Genomic DNA, 14593 nt, shown 5'->3' with positions numbered 1-14593 from the left:
TAAGTATGTGAGTACTATATCTACAGCACCTAGGTGGTGCCTCAGCACTCAGATGCATTCCTTTTTATTAAATACTAGAGGCCCAGTGCACTAATACGTGTACAGGCTGGCCAGGGGGAGGGGCCACAGGCAGTTGGCTGGCCAGCCCGCCCCTGATCGGGGTGGGGGGGGCAGGGCTGGCCAGGAGGAGGGGTCGTGGGTGGTTGGCAGGCTGGCCCCATCCCCCCTCCACCCCACCCCCTGGTCAAACTCTGGTCAAACTTCCGGTTGAGGGGACAATTTGCATGTTAGCCTTTTATTATATAGGGTATACAAAGGGGATGTTATTAACCAGTCCTTGATCATTGTGTGACATTGCACTATGTTTAAAATTAAGCTCGGCTAGAATTAGAAAACTCACTTACCCAACTCTACTCATTATATTTTAGTTTGGTGGGAGTTAACAACATAGCTTCCCCAAAACTACCTACCCAAGCACCAAATTGTTTTAAGTTCTACAATTAATGTGTGTCTGACTAATACCTACAAGTGTCTTTGGAAAGATGGCTCAGTGAGCACTGATAAGAAAATCAGGATAACTAAGTTTTAACCCTAAATGTAATATTGGATATGACACTTTTCCTGCAAGTAAAATGCTTCTTTCCTAGACCTTTAGAATGCTTTCTACTCTAAGAAAAATAAACATGGTCTCCCTCACAGAGATGGGTGAAAGCATCAGAATACGTGTCACATAAAAAAATGGAAAGAACTGGGGATGGCTACAGGAGAGAAGAGAGCATCTGGGTGCAGTGAGGGGGCCAAAGCTTGGGAGCTTTCTGCAAACATATGCAGGGCTGTATTTGAAGGAATGATTAAACTAATTCTGTCTAGCCCCAAAGTACCTCAGGAGGCAATGAGTCCTCTATCATTTTTGGAATTTAAAAAAAGTTTTCATAATTTCTAGATAGTCAAGCAAGTTTAAGTACTGAATATTGGGTTAGCGCATAGCCAAGAAATGCTATGATTCTCTCGGCTAGATCCCAACAACATGTCTCTGGGGCATGTCTCTGGCCAGGATCAGAAGGACATTGGTGAACCCTTGAGGAATGGTCAGGGCTGAATAATGAAATGCACTAGATTTAAATTTATCAGATTTCTAAAGAGGCACATAGCAGGTTAAAGGCCTAGGGCTGTAATGAGTCATGGCCTAGCTCCAATAAATAATTGATTTTCTCTGTGACTAGATCCACAAAGCAGATAAAGCCTTTACTATTTAACCCCCAGATCAGTCTTAATTTATCTCCTTCCAGATGGAGAATGTAATTGCACATTTCAGCTTTTCAAGCTAGTGTTTGATTTTCTTAGTACTCTGTCTCCCCCAGAACTACATGTTGGAAATTTATGCCAGCTGGAACCAAGGGAGCTTAGAAATATTACCTGCAGAGATTCAGTGTATTCTCTTTATAGACAATTTCCAAAGAAGCAATTTTAGTAAGGCCAAATATTGATGGGATGAATAAGAACAAAGAGGCAATAAGTAAATGGACTTAGTTATATATAAAGATTTTTGAATGTAGCAACTTATAATACAAAAGTTGTCTGGAAACATAGAATTCCTATGGCTAAATAAAAGGGACTATGGGACTAGCAGAATTATTTTGTTGTTCCACTTGTTTATGCATTCATTGGTTGATTCTTGTATGTGCCCTGACTGGGGATCAAACCCACAACCTTGGTATATTGGGACAAAGCTCTAACCAACTGAGCTACCCAGCCAAGCTTAGCAAAATTAGTTTGATTTTAAGTATTTTCTTTGGTAAAAATAGATCATCCAGTCTCATAGTGCTAAGAAAGATCTGAAAATATCAATAGCTTCACTCTCCTTTACCCAAATATTTATCAATAGGAAAATGCATAATTAATTGTGATGCATTTGTATAATAAAACTAAAATGACTGAAAATATAAATGGAGATATTTCAAAAATATAATATAAGCTACTATTTATAAAGAGTGTTAAAACACAAAGCAATACAACATATTATTTATGATTTCATACATATCAGTAAAAGTATCAGACTATAAGGAGAAAGAATGCACACTGAATTATTGCTAGTGCTCTCCCTTAAAAGGGAAGAGAGGAATAAGAACATACCTGAGGAGGAGATAAAGAGACTTCAAGCTTGTTTATTTATTTGATAAACATTTTGGAATGAAATATAAACATTTTTAAATTAAATATCATCTTCACCATTGTTACTTTCCCATTATACCCAAGCCTCATATTTTTCCTTATTATCTTAGAATAGTGGTTTTCAAAATTTGGTGTGTATCAGAATCTCCTGGAAGGTTTTTTATTTTTTATTTTAATTAATTAATGAAGTGACACTGATTAATAAAATTATACAGGTTGCAGGTACACAAAATACAACATCTATACACTGTATATGGTGTCCACCATCCCAAGTCAAGTCTCCATCCATCACCATTTATCTTCTCTGTATCCTCCTCTACCTCCCTTTACTGTGTCCATGTGTCTTTTCTCTTTGACTGAATCTCTCCTCCACCATCCCCACCCACCCAGACTTATTCCTCCTTCCCTTGCAGCTATCTATAAATCTCTTTGTTTTGCTTGTTAGTTCATTTGTTCATTAGATTCCACATATGAGTGAAATCATATGGTATTTGTCTTTCTCTGACTGGTTTATTACATTCAGCATAATGTTCTCCAGGTCTACCCATGCTGTCACAAAGGGTATGATTTACTTATTTTTCTAAGGCCAATTAGTATTTCATTGTGTAAATGTACCACAGCTTTTTTATCCCCTCATCTACTGATGGGCCCTTGGGCTGTTTCTATATCTTGGCTATCTATATATATAAAAGCCCAGCAACCAGAATGGCGGAACAACCAGAACAACTGGAATGACCGGTGGCTATGATGCGCACTGCAACAGTTAACCAGCCTGATATGGGCTCTGATCACCCCCTCCCCTCCGCTGGCCTGGCCCCAGAACAGCCCCCAACACTCTGATCGGGGGTGGGGCCAGCTGGCCAACTGCCCGCAGCCCCTCCCCCACACCGGCCTGGCCCAATGGGCCTCCAACGGGGTGGCTGGCTGGACCCCACCTGTGCACAAATTCATGCACTGGGCCTCTAGTTCTAAATAGTACTGCAATGAACATAGGCATATATTCTTTCCAATTAGTGCTTTGGGTTTCTTTGGATAAATTCCCAGAAGTGGAATCACTGGGTTATAAGGCAGTTCCTTACTCCATACTATTTTCTACAGTGGTTGCACCAATCTGCATTCCCACCAACAGTGCACAAGGGTCCCCTTTTCTACACATCCTCACAAACACTTTTTATTGACTTACTGATGGTGTGAGGTGATATCTCATTATGGTTTTAATTTGCATTTATCTGATGATCAGTGGGGTTGAGTCTCTTTTCATATGTCTATTGGCCATCTGTATATCCTCTTTGGAGAAGTGTCTATTCAGGTCTTTTGCCCATTTTTTAATTGGATTGTGTTTTTGGTGCTGAATTTTATAAGTTGTTTATACATTTTGAATATTAACCCCTTATCAGATATATCAGGGGATGTGCTCTCCTATTCAATGGGTCATTTTTTCATTTTGTTGATGGTTTCCTTTGCTATGCAAAAAAACATTTTAGTTTAATGAAACCTCATTTGTTTATTTTTTCTTCTGTTTCCCTTGCCTGAGGAGATATATCAGAAAATATATTGCTACAAGAAATGTTTAAGATTTGAGTGCCTATGTTTTCTTCTAAGATTTTTATGGTTTCAAGTCTAACATTCAAGTGTTTAATCTACTTTCAGTTTATTCTTATGTATGGTGTAAGATGGTGGTCTAGTTTTATGTCTCTGCCCTTCCTGCCAATCTCAATGTGGCTTCCTCAGTAAATCATTGGTTATAAGACTTCTCTTCAGCTAGTATTCAGTTGGTTGTTCAGGATGATTATTCTATAATTTAGTTATAATTCCAGTTTGGTCCTGGAAGGACGTAAATGTAGCTTCCACCTATTCCTCTGCTATCTTGGATCTTTAGTGTGAGGTGTGGAACCACCTTTGAGAAAAGAGTTAGATTTCCTGTGAATTATACCCATTGTTTGGAATAAACTTCAGTGAACTCCATTCAGATATCTCCTGGAGGGATTTTTAAAACACAGATTTCTAGATCCCTTTCCCAAATTTCTGATTCAGTAGATCTGGGGGTAGGCCCAAGAATTTGCATTTCTAACAAGTTACCAGGTTTTTCTAATGTAGTTGGTGGAGGGCCACACTTTAAAAACCAATGTCTTATATTATAGTACTTACTAGTGCATGTTCATCTATAATTTAAACTGCCTAAGGAGAGAGATTTTAATTAATTAATCTTTGTAGCATCCACCTAGCAAATAGGTCATCAATAAATATTTGTAAATTGAAAGAGGTTGTCATTAAAAAATAAAACTACACACACACACTCACACACATACACTGTCTTTGGTATGATAACTACTCGATAGCATGCAACATAAATAATGCATTCATGGTAATAATTTGACAATTTTAGAAAAGCAAATAAACGTTACCTAAGAAGGTAGACATTCTTCAGGGAAGGCCTGAAGATATGGTCAACAGTGTCTTCTCTTTGGTCGGAATTAATTCCCCTCCTCAAGTCAGAAGATTTAAGGAGGAGTTCATAGGGAAGCCCAAAGTTAAGAAAATAGACTAGGGCAGTGGATCAGAATACTGCAGTGGTTTCATCATGCAATACCTACTCATACCTCCTACCTATGTTACCTGAGAAGACCCAAAAATACTCTCTCTATGGAGGCTATGAATGGCAAGCCCCACAAAGAGCTTGGGGGAGCTCACACAGCCTCTTTGTAGGCCATGAATGACAGTGAGAATTGTTGCCTGAATGGACTTCTTGGGCTCAGGGGGTATGATGGGATCCTGAACTATTAGAGCCCAAGTGGTGGGGCGTAGTCACCAGATATGAGGTGGGAGTGCTTACATGACAACCAGCAGAGGGAAAGCAGAGATCAAAGGAGCTTGACCCACAGAGATATTCAGCATTGTTTAATTGATTGTGGTGTTCCTAAAACTGAAACCGACAGACAGCTTTATTTAATTCTTCAGAAGAGCTTGTCTTAATTTTAAGTGCTGCCCTGTAAACTATCTGTGGCTTTGGTCAAGTTACTTAAATACCTTGAACATCAGTTTTTACATTTGTAAAATGTGAAGTATAAATTCTTGTCTGATGCCTAGTTTATGAATTATAAAATGTATAAAGATCCAATGAGGTAACAGCTGCAGGACACTTTAATGAATTGGGAAGTATAAACAAATGTAAGCACTTCTCATTTTCTTTATTATCAATAGTATTTGTAAAGAATCTAGTATAGGCTTGTTATATAATGGAGTTTCAAAAAGATATAAAGTTTAGTAAGTATAGTTTTTTTCCTCTAAAATTTTTTATTTTACTGGGAAAATTAGACTAAACATAAATATATAAATAACTACAGATATATAAACAAAGGTATAACCATAGGATCATACATGTGTGCATGCGCACATGTATGCACACAGACTATTAAGAATACGAGGTAGAACTAAGCATGTGTATAAGAAAGCATTAGGTTAAAGTAAAGAAAAACATATCTACTTTTAAAAAATACAGAGAATTTATTGGATTATACACATGAAAAGTACAGAGGTAAAAATCTTTTTGTTGTTGTTTGGGACAAGCTTAATATTGTACTTCATTGAGGCCACCAAAGCCCCAGCTTCCACATGTCTCTCCACCCTGCCCTCTGCAGCACAGGTCTTCAGGCTGCACTGGCAGTCTCAACATGGTTGGCAAAACCTTCCAAACTTCTCATCCACAATCAGCAAGAAAAAGATGCCCCAGCAGTGCCCCCAAGTTCCTAAGGTTTACTGTAATTGGCCATGTGCCCAGCCATGAGCCAGTCCCCATACTCAGGGAATGGGATATTTTGAATGGCTTACTCCATTCCAGTATTAATCCTGGACTAGAAATGGAGTCAGTCTCATTCCTACCACATGGCTGAGATTGCACAGATGGGTGTTTTACCAGAAGTAATTCAGGATGCTGCTGTCAAAGAGGAAAAAGGTACTGGAAAAGAAGAACTGAGCAGAAAAACAGGAGAAGAAAAAAGGAGAGCAGCAGCAACAGTATCGGACATCTGCCCACTGTAATGACAAATAGATGACTCATAAAAAAAAGTTTTGATAAATCACCTGAGAGAAAGAGCATGAGAACCAGGAAGTTTCAGAAGACTTGGTGAAGGCTCTAGAACTTGAGTGGTCTTACCCTTGAGTACATCATGCTAACTCATGTATGACATCAAAGGAAAATGATGAAGAAGAGTTTGGTGGAAAGTCTGGTCAAACCATTGCCTCCCAGCCTTCTGTTTGGGTAGTGAGTGGGCAAATGCCGATAGAATAATGAGGAAGAAAGAGGTATTTCTAGTTAAATTTATAAATCTTGACTCTCATAATGTGCATTTGGTAATCAAATACATTGTAATGCTGAGATAGCAATTCTAGGGTAGTTTAATGTTTTCTTCATAAAGTGTGCCATCTGACCTTAATGCAGCATGGGAACTGAAAATGTACTTTTATATATTTTTTATACAGGAAAGATAGAATTAAACAGCAATTAACCGGGAATGAATTATTCTTCTTCACTGTTTGAACTCTAGTTTAAAAGCCTGCATTTCTTTCAAATACTGTTTATTTTAATGGAATCATTGAATATCTGGATAACAATTTCACCATTTTAATGGACCATATTCCAGAGACATGTGAAGCTAATAGGAATAAGATGACTATTTAATGTGACCTAGAACATTTATCTGAGACCCTAAGAGGTACATCAACATCAGTGGCATAAAAGCCTACTTAATAAAAGTTGACCTCATTTGTACATTTCAGTGAAAATTCTCAGGTCTTTAAATCTTAGCCTCAGGCCAACTTTTCCCAGGATATTCCTACAAGGCCAATAGATTTGTAATTGCTTCAAGCTAAAAATGCCTATAGCCTAGCTTGTAATAAAACCTGTGTGGATGAGATTGAGTGGGAAAAGGAGTGCTTAAAATCAGAAATGATTAACTTTATTCATTTATTTGTTTGTTCATTCATTTAGCAAAACTAAAACAATGATATTGAGCATGCAAAAAGAAAGATTATAAACAGTTCCTTGGCAATAGTGCCCCTAATGAAATTTCAAAATTAAATCCCAATCTCAGAGCTTAAAGCCATTTCTTCTCTGACAATAGTAGAGTATTAATAACCATTTGTATGATATATAGAAGAGCTAAGTTATACTCTGGAGCTTTTCTGCTCTTAATTTACTCAGCAAGTATAATTTTCCATGAACTCACCTTTCCTCCCTAAGATACAGGGAGGAGAGTACTGGATTGAAAAGCAAATGACCTGGTTCCAACTCCACCACTCAGCAGGTGGTAAGATCTTGAGCAAGTTATTTAACCCCTCTGATTCCCAGCCTAGATTATGTTGTAGAAGTATACATATACTACGTCATTATACTTATTCATATAACTTACTTATTCCATCCAAAATAAAATTACTTAGACTTCAAAACCATAATTAAAAAACTAATAAGGAGAATAATTCCAAGGGGAAAAAAGATTCTGTACAAACCCCCATTATAACATTTGGTCCTTTTTAATGAATCTTACCTATTAGACCTAGTTCCCTGAAAGCAGAGACTTTATCATACAAACTTTGTTTCCAGTCTCCAGCAAGTCCTTGACCCTGAGGTCATACTAGGTAATGAGAAATTGAGCACCTGGAATTAAGGCACTCACTCCCACTCAAGAACTAGAGGTGGTCATTGAGGTATCCCTGGTCCTGTGGGTGTGAATCATGACTTCTCTGAAGACCACCACCCAAGAAAAACTCTATCTCCTTAGTGGGGGAGTCCATCTGCTTGCTGGGACAGCCCATTTCCCTCCAAGACAGAATCATTATTTGTTTCTTGGGTCTAATTTAGTAAAGACTGTACCTCTTGAGTTACTTTTCTTCAATCAATATTTTCACTGTTTCTTTCTAATGTCATACTATAACCATATATTTTGTATCAATTGTCTTATTCTCCCTCAGATACAGATCCTTTGTTTAGTGGAAGATGAAGTTCCAAGGAAAAAATTAGTATTCATGTCAGACAAATGAAATACATAAATTACCTAGAAGGGCAGATTTCAGATGGAGCAAGTGGTAAAATAATAAAAACAACCCTGGGGTAGAAGAGGGGAACTTAGGCTTTGACTAGACTTTGCATCAATTTACTAGGTGTCTTGTGCAGATAACTTCATCTCTCCCTATGCCAGTCTCTGGTAAAATGAATGGTGAGGATGAGATGATGTCTGAGTCCTTTTCCATGTCTAATATTCAGAATTAAAGGTATATTTCGTGTCACCATAAAACAGAAGTATCTTTATAGTGAGAATAGTTTGCTATAAGGCCAAAAATTGATCCTGCTTGGTGGACAGTTAAGCAAGACCTGTTAGAAAAATTTGTAAGATAAGAAAACTGGACTGATTGAAGCTTCCAAAATGAGCATGATGATCAGATGTTTCAGTGGTTAATAAAATCAGAACCATGGGCTGTTCTGTCTGGTGTCACACCAGTATCACATAAAATAGCACTAATGCCATTCTCCTGTGCCAACTAAAGAATTAAGAATTGTTGTTGTTCAGTAAATAGAGATTTGTTTCACTTGGGACTGCAAGCTCATGAATCATTCATTCATTCTTTAATGAACACTGAGAACCTACTATGTGTAAGACACTGTATGTGATACTGAATGGACAGACATATCCCTATTCACTGGAAGTTCACAAATACTCTTTTACATATATTCATGCAATTATAAACAGTAGCAAGTGACAAGTAAGCATCATGGAAGAGATGAAGATTAAATACTCAAAGAAGGGAGGTATCCCAAGTGAGGACATAAAGCTAGAATTTTATGGAGCAAGAATCATATAAAATACATATTGAAGGCTGGGTTATATTTGGACTTATGGGAATGACAAAAAATCACAAAGACAAAGAAAGAGAAGCTATAATGCACGACACATGTGAGAACAAATAAACACCACTTATCAAACAACACATCAAGTACTAAGAATGTTAAATACATGGTCTCAGTAAGTCCTTATAACTCTAAGGAATCGATTCTATTAGCATGCTCATTTTCAGATGGGAAACTAAGGCCCAGAACAGAAGACACCTTGTTCAAGCTCTCCCATTAAATTAAATAGCAACTTTCAGGATTGCTGAAGCCTGTGATTGTGGCAGAGAAGAAGAAAACTATATAATCTGAAAGGTTCATTGTGGTTAGATGACAAACAGTGAATCAAATTTAGGAGGAATACAAATGATCTAAATGGAAGTAAAAAGTACAACTTTTGGGTATTAAAACACTCTATGCTTCACGTATTTACTTAAATGGTCAAAATCAGCACTCCTCTAGCATGTTGAAATATGTAATAGAATCACATATGGGAAGGATATGAGTCCCCTTGCTAACACAACCCTCTACTTATGAAGGTGATAAAACTGATGATAAAAGATAAACCTGATCAGATGTTTTATTTACTTTAAGCTTTAAATAAAGAATAAATAAATCAAAAAATGGGCAATGGACCTAAATAGGTACTTTTCGAAAGAGGATATACAGAAGGCCAAGAGATATATGAAAACATGCTCAAAGTCACTAATCATCCAAGAGGTGCAAATCAAAATGACAATGAGGTACCATCTCACACCTGTCAGAATGGCTATCATCAACAAATCAACAAATGACAAGTGCTGGCAAGGATGTGGAGAAAAAGGGACCCTCATGCACTGCTGGTGGGAATGCAGACTGGTGTAGTCACTATGGAGAACAGTATGGAGTTTCCTCAAAAAACTAAAAATGGAACTCCCATTTGACCCAGTGATCCCACTTCTAGGAATATATCCCAAGAAACTAGAAACACCAGTCAGAAAGGATATATATACCCCTATGTTCATAGCAGCACAATTCACCATAGCTAAGATTTGGAAACAGCTTAAGTGCCCATCAGCAGATGAGTGGATTGAAAAATATCTACACAATGGAATACTATGCTGCTGTAAAAAGGAAGGAACTCCTACCATTTGCAACAACATAGATGAACCTGGAGAGCATTATGCTAAGCAAAATAAGTCAGTCAGAGAAATATCACATGATCTCACTCATTTGTGGAATATAATGAACAACACAAACTGATGAACAAAAACAGATCTAGAGACAGAGAAGGATCAATGAGACCATCAAACCTCAGAGGGAAGGCAGGGGAGGGTGGGGGTAAAGGGGAGAGATCAATACAAGGACTTGTATGCATGCATATAAGCATAACCAATGGACATGGACACTAGTGGGGTGAGGGCAGGAGCTGGGGTGGGGTGGGGGGACAAAGAGGGAATTAGGACACATGTAATACCTTAATCAATGAAGAAAAAAATTAAAAAGATTAGCAATAAGTTGAAAGGTACAAGGAAGAGGGAGAGCAAGAGAGAGTTAATCAGACAGAGTTTAAATCTTATTTCAAATTTGTTCTTTCGTATCTTGTGGCCATGATATTGAGTAATTTGTATGCAAGAAGCTCTCCTATAATATTCTACTCTAACTACAATGGTTTATTATTTTATAACCCTTAACCTTAAGACTTTGATGCTTGTTTATTGTAGAAAATTGTATTTACTCATTGTAAGGTTGTTATAGGAAATTGAACTTTCTATCTAATATTTAACCTGATGCATATGATGTCAGTGCTCTTGTTTTATTTAAAGCAACTGGCAGGACAAGGATGATAGAGGTTCTTGGCATTTGGGAAAAGTATTTTATTTTATTTAACTTTATTTTTATTATTGACACTATTACAGATGTCCCCATTTTTCCTCCCTTTGCCCACTTCCCTCCAACTCCCATAGAAAAAGTATTTTTAAGTTTTTTCTCCTTTGCAGAAGTTATACAAGGAAAACAAATACTTGTTATAGCAGAAAACATTTTTTAAATCTTTATTTATTAAATTGTTTGGAGTGACGTTGGTCAACATGAACATATAGATTTCAGGTGTGGATTTCTATGTTACAAGGTCTGTATATTGCACTGGTGCCCACCACCCAAATCTTTTCCGGTCACCTTATATTAGTACCCCCCACCCTGAAAACATTTTAAAAACACAACGGAGCCCTAGCTGGTGTAGCTCAGTTGTTGGGCGGGCATCATCTCATGAACTGAAAGGTTGTGGGGCTCAATTCTCGGTAGCGGGTGTGCATGAGGCAGCCGATCACTTTTACATTGATGTTTCTCTCTCTACCTCTCCCTCTCTCTCTAAAAGCCAATAAAAAAATCTTTTAAAAAATAAAATAAAAGACACAAAGGAGAATTTTTTAATAAAAGGAATAAATATATATGTGGGTACATGATTACATAATTCTTGCCAGTTATTCCCATACTACTATTGGGAACTGACAACTAAAGATAACACTAAAAACTTAACCCCCCCCTCCCTGTCACTCATACAATCTATGCACTTCTCAGAAAACAATTAAGTTGTGTTCCCTTCTGTGCTTTAATCATAATAATGTCATTCTATGACTCCACTGAGTTGCTTGGTAACCAGATGTACATAAGGCATTTAACACAGACACATCCCCTAAGTGGATACTCATTAATTCCCTCCTCAATGTATTGTAAATAAAAGATGCACCGGAACCTCAAAGGCTGTTCTGTTTTCATAAAGATTAGTAAAGTGGCTTGGGTTGTCTCCTGCTTGATCAACTGTTCAGGAATTAACTTCAATGAAGCAACATTCATGTTAAAAACATGTATTATTTAACACAAATATTTTCTATGAAATATAAAGTTTCTCTTAGATGTTTATATGCTGCCATTCGTAAGTTCATACTATACAGATTTATACTGAGTTTATGTATTTATATTTGGCTTATTATTCTAGCAGCTATTCGGAAATAGAGGTGATAGCTAAAACACACATCCTCAATGGGATATCTATTTAAGGTCCCTGTGAGTTAAATTAGCTATCTTTTTATCTCTACCTTTTACAGTACCCTTAAGTATATTATAATGCTAATAATAATAGCTAGCATGTACTGAATGTTATTATCACTTGCATTTTTATTTGACTCTCATTTTGATAAAAATCAAAAGAAGACTTGGGATCTCTTCTTCAGTTACTCTGGGATTATTATATTGTGTTCCAATAACTTAAACAGTGTAGCATTCCCTGGGTTGACAAACACATATTTTTATTGCAACCCATGGTATTCCAATCCTGGAATTTTACAATAAAAGTGATATGGATCTTACTTTTAGACAGAGGCACTCATTTAACCGTGTTTACTTAGGATTGTCTTTGACAGAGAAGATTGTGATATGTATCTAAATGTCCAAAGACTGGAAATAAATTTTAAAGCCTGAGAATGTTATTTTAGCTATTTAAGCCAGCTTTTTTCCTCTAAATGGCCTTTTCTTCCCATTTTGTATATATTATATTTTTTACATTTCAGCCTGGTAAATAGTTGGATATTTCAGCCTGCCTACCCATAAATATTAATATTTATTTCCAAATATAATTTTAATTGTATTTAATACGTGATTGATGCTTGCGACAGCCTCTTCCCATAATTATTATTGAATTAAAATTATCATTCATAGAGTTTTCTGAAATTATGTAAGTTTGAAGTCACCCAAACTATGAGGGTTACCATTTAAAACATAACCTTTATTACCACAGGAAATTTTAAATAGTGTGTCTTTGAGAGTTGGAGTGCATAGTTCAAATAACTCAACTGAAATAACAATGGAAGTTAATCATGTATTGTTGAACAGAAAGGTTTACTCAATAAGAAATCAAATTCTTGCTTTTCATAATTTCATCATAATTTTATTTTGTATTTACATTCATCAATTTCTACTGTGAGGGTCTTTATTGGTATTGGGGGAATTAAGGGTGAGAGATGGGGTTTAAAGGAGAGGAATCAGAGGTCATATATGGACAGCAATTATTAATAGAGCTAACAGGATGTGAAAGTCTTCCAGAAGAAATTCTTGCAGCCAGCTTTGCGTTCTCGGGGTGCCATGGCCGGGTTTGAATTAGTGGATCTCTGCAGCTCCAGCCTCATTTCATCCTGATCAGCAGCCTGGGACAAATCTTCAGGTTCCAGGGCATCATTCTCTGTCTGGTTGGGTTCAGACAGCAGCTCTGCCAAGAAGTACTTGGCTAGTTCCTGTACGGGGTGGAGGGGAGAGAGATAGAGAGAATGAGCAGGAGGGTGGAGATGAATAAATGAAAAAGCCTAGTTTGGGAAGCAGATTCAGCTCCACCCAAAACCCAATTTTCACAGTTGTGCACCTCTGTCACTTAAAATCATTAAGGTTATAAAAATAAGGGTAGTTACTATAATCACCAATTACACAAAGAGGCTTGAAAAATCAAATGTTTCTGCAAGTTGTCTGTCTCTGTAGGCTTCAAACACGCATAGAGAGAAATAACAGATCTTTAAAGCAGTTTTGCAAAGATAAACATGTGCCAACAGTTTAACTCAATTTTCACCTCATGAACTACAAACTTATCACTTTCACTAAGTCACTGTGGGGAATGAGACCTTTCATAATTTTAAACACATTGTGTTCCGTCTGTACAATGCCCATTAGCCCTTGGTCCACTGCATGAGAGGGGGGTATTGATTAGGATGATAGCATCGTCAGAGGTGCGCTCTTTCAGCACCTGGGTCAGCGCCTACAGTGGTCAGCACCAAGGATAGATGCCATAATACCTTCCAGCTCAATTGCCCAGGACTCAGAATTTTTGAACTCACCTGTGACAGACTGCGCTGATTAGGGGGGAAAGAGGTAAGAGAAGATTCTGGACTTTGAAAGTTTTCCTAAGAGCTTTCAGAGCTGAGGGACCCAGGAAAGCACCAAAACTCTTCAGGAGCACCTCTTAAATCCACCCAAGGGGACTAGGGCGAGACTAAGAGAAGGGTAGGGATTCTGGAGAGGGGAAAGAAAACGTCGAGGGAGTCTCCTTACCTGCTTCCCCGCGGCAGCAGCCAGGGATTTCTGCAGAAACTGACGGAGTCGGGGATCCGAGGGCGCGCCAGTGACACCGCCCAAAGCCAGGATGATGGAGAGCGCGGCCAGCGCGCACTGGAGGCGGCAGGACAGCATCTCCGCGGCGCCTGGGAAGCAAGCTAAAGCGCGGTTGGTCAAACGCTAAGAGCGGATCCGCAGGCTGCAGCGAAGGCTCTGAACCTTGCGGCTCCTAAAGCGGCTTGTCTGCTCTCCACCGTCTCACCCCTTTTTAAACTCTCTCTCTGACGTCAGACTAGGAGGCGCCCCCAGATCTCACGAGCGCTTTTACGCACAATTAGCCTCGTGAAATCAATCACAGAAGTGAGAGAAGGCTACACAATCCAAAGTCAATTACTTAAAAAAAAATCCTGCACACCCACGGGCCCACAGGATTCCACACATGTCATACAATCTACACAGTCTTCG

At 38.0% G+C, this 14593-nt stretch overlaps 1 protein-coding gene across 1 annotated transcript; it reads right to left on the bottom strand.

Moving 5' to 3' along the window:
- Positions 1-12963: 12963 nt before the first annotated feature.
- On the bottom strand, positions 12964-14380 carry SST (somatostatin). Its single transcript, XM_080655638.1, has 2 exons — positions 14126-14380; positions 12964-13320 (listed from the first exon to the last, which is right to left on the bottom strand). The coding sequence occupies exons 1-2, from the start codon at positions 14261-14263 to the stop codon at positions 13108-13110; spliced, it is 351 nt and encodes a 116-aa protein (XP_080511764.1). The 5' UTR covers positions 14264-14380; the 3' UTR covers positions 12964-13107.
- Positions 14381-14593: the final 213 nt, after the last annotated feature.

The sequence above is a fragment of the Plecotus auritus genome, assembly GCF_963455305.1.
Source record: "Plecotus auritus genome assembly, chromosome: 2".
In the NCBI taxonomy this organism is placed as follows: domain Eukaryota; kingdom Metazoa; phylum Chordata; class Mammalia; order Chiroptera; family Vespertilionidae; genus Plecotus; species Plecotus auritus.
The sequence above is the reverse complement of the archived record's forward strand: the minus strand, read 5'-3'. Positions and strand labels throughout refer to the sequence as shown.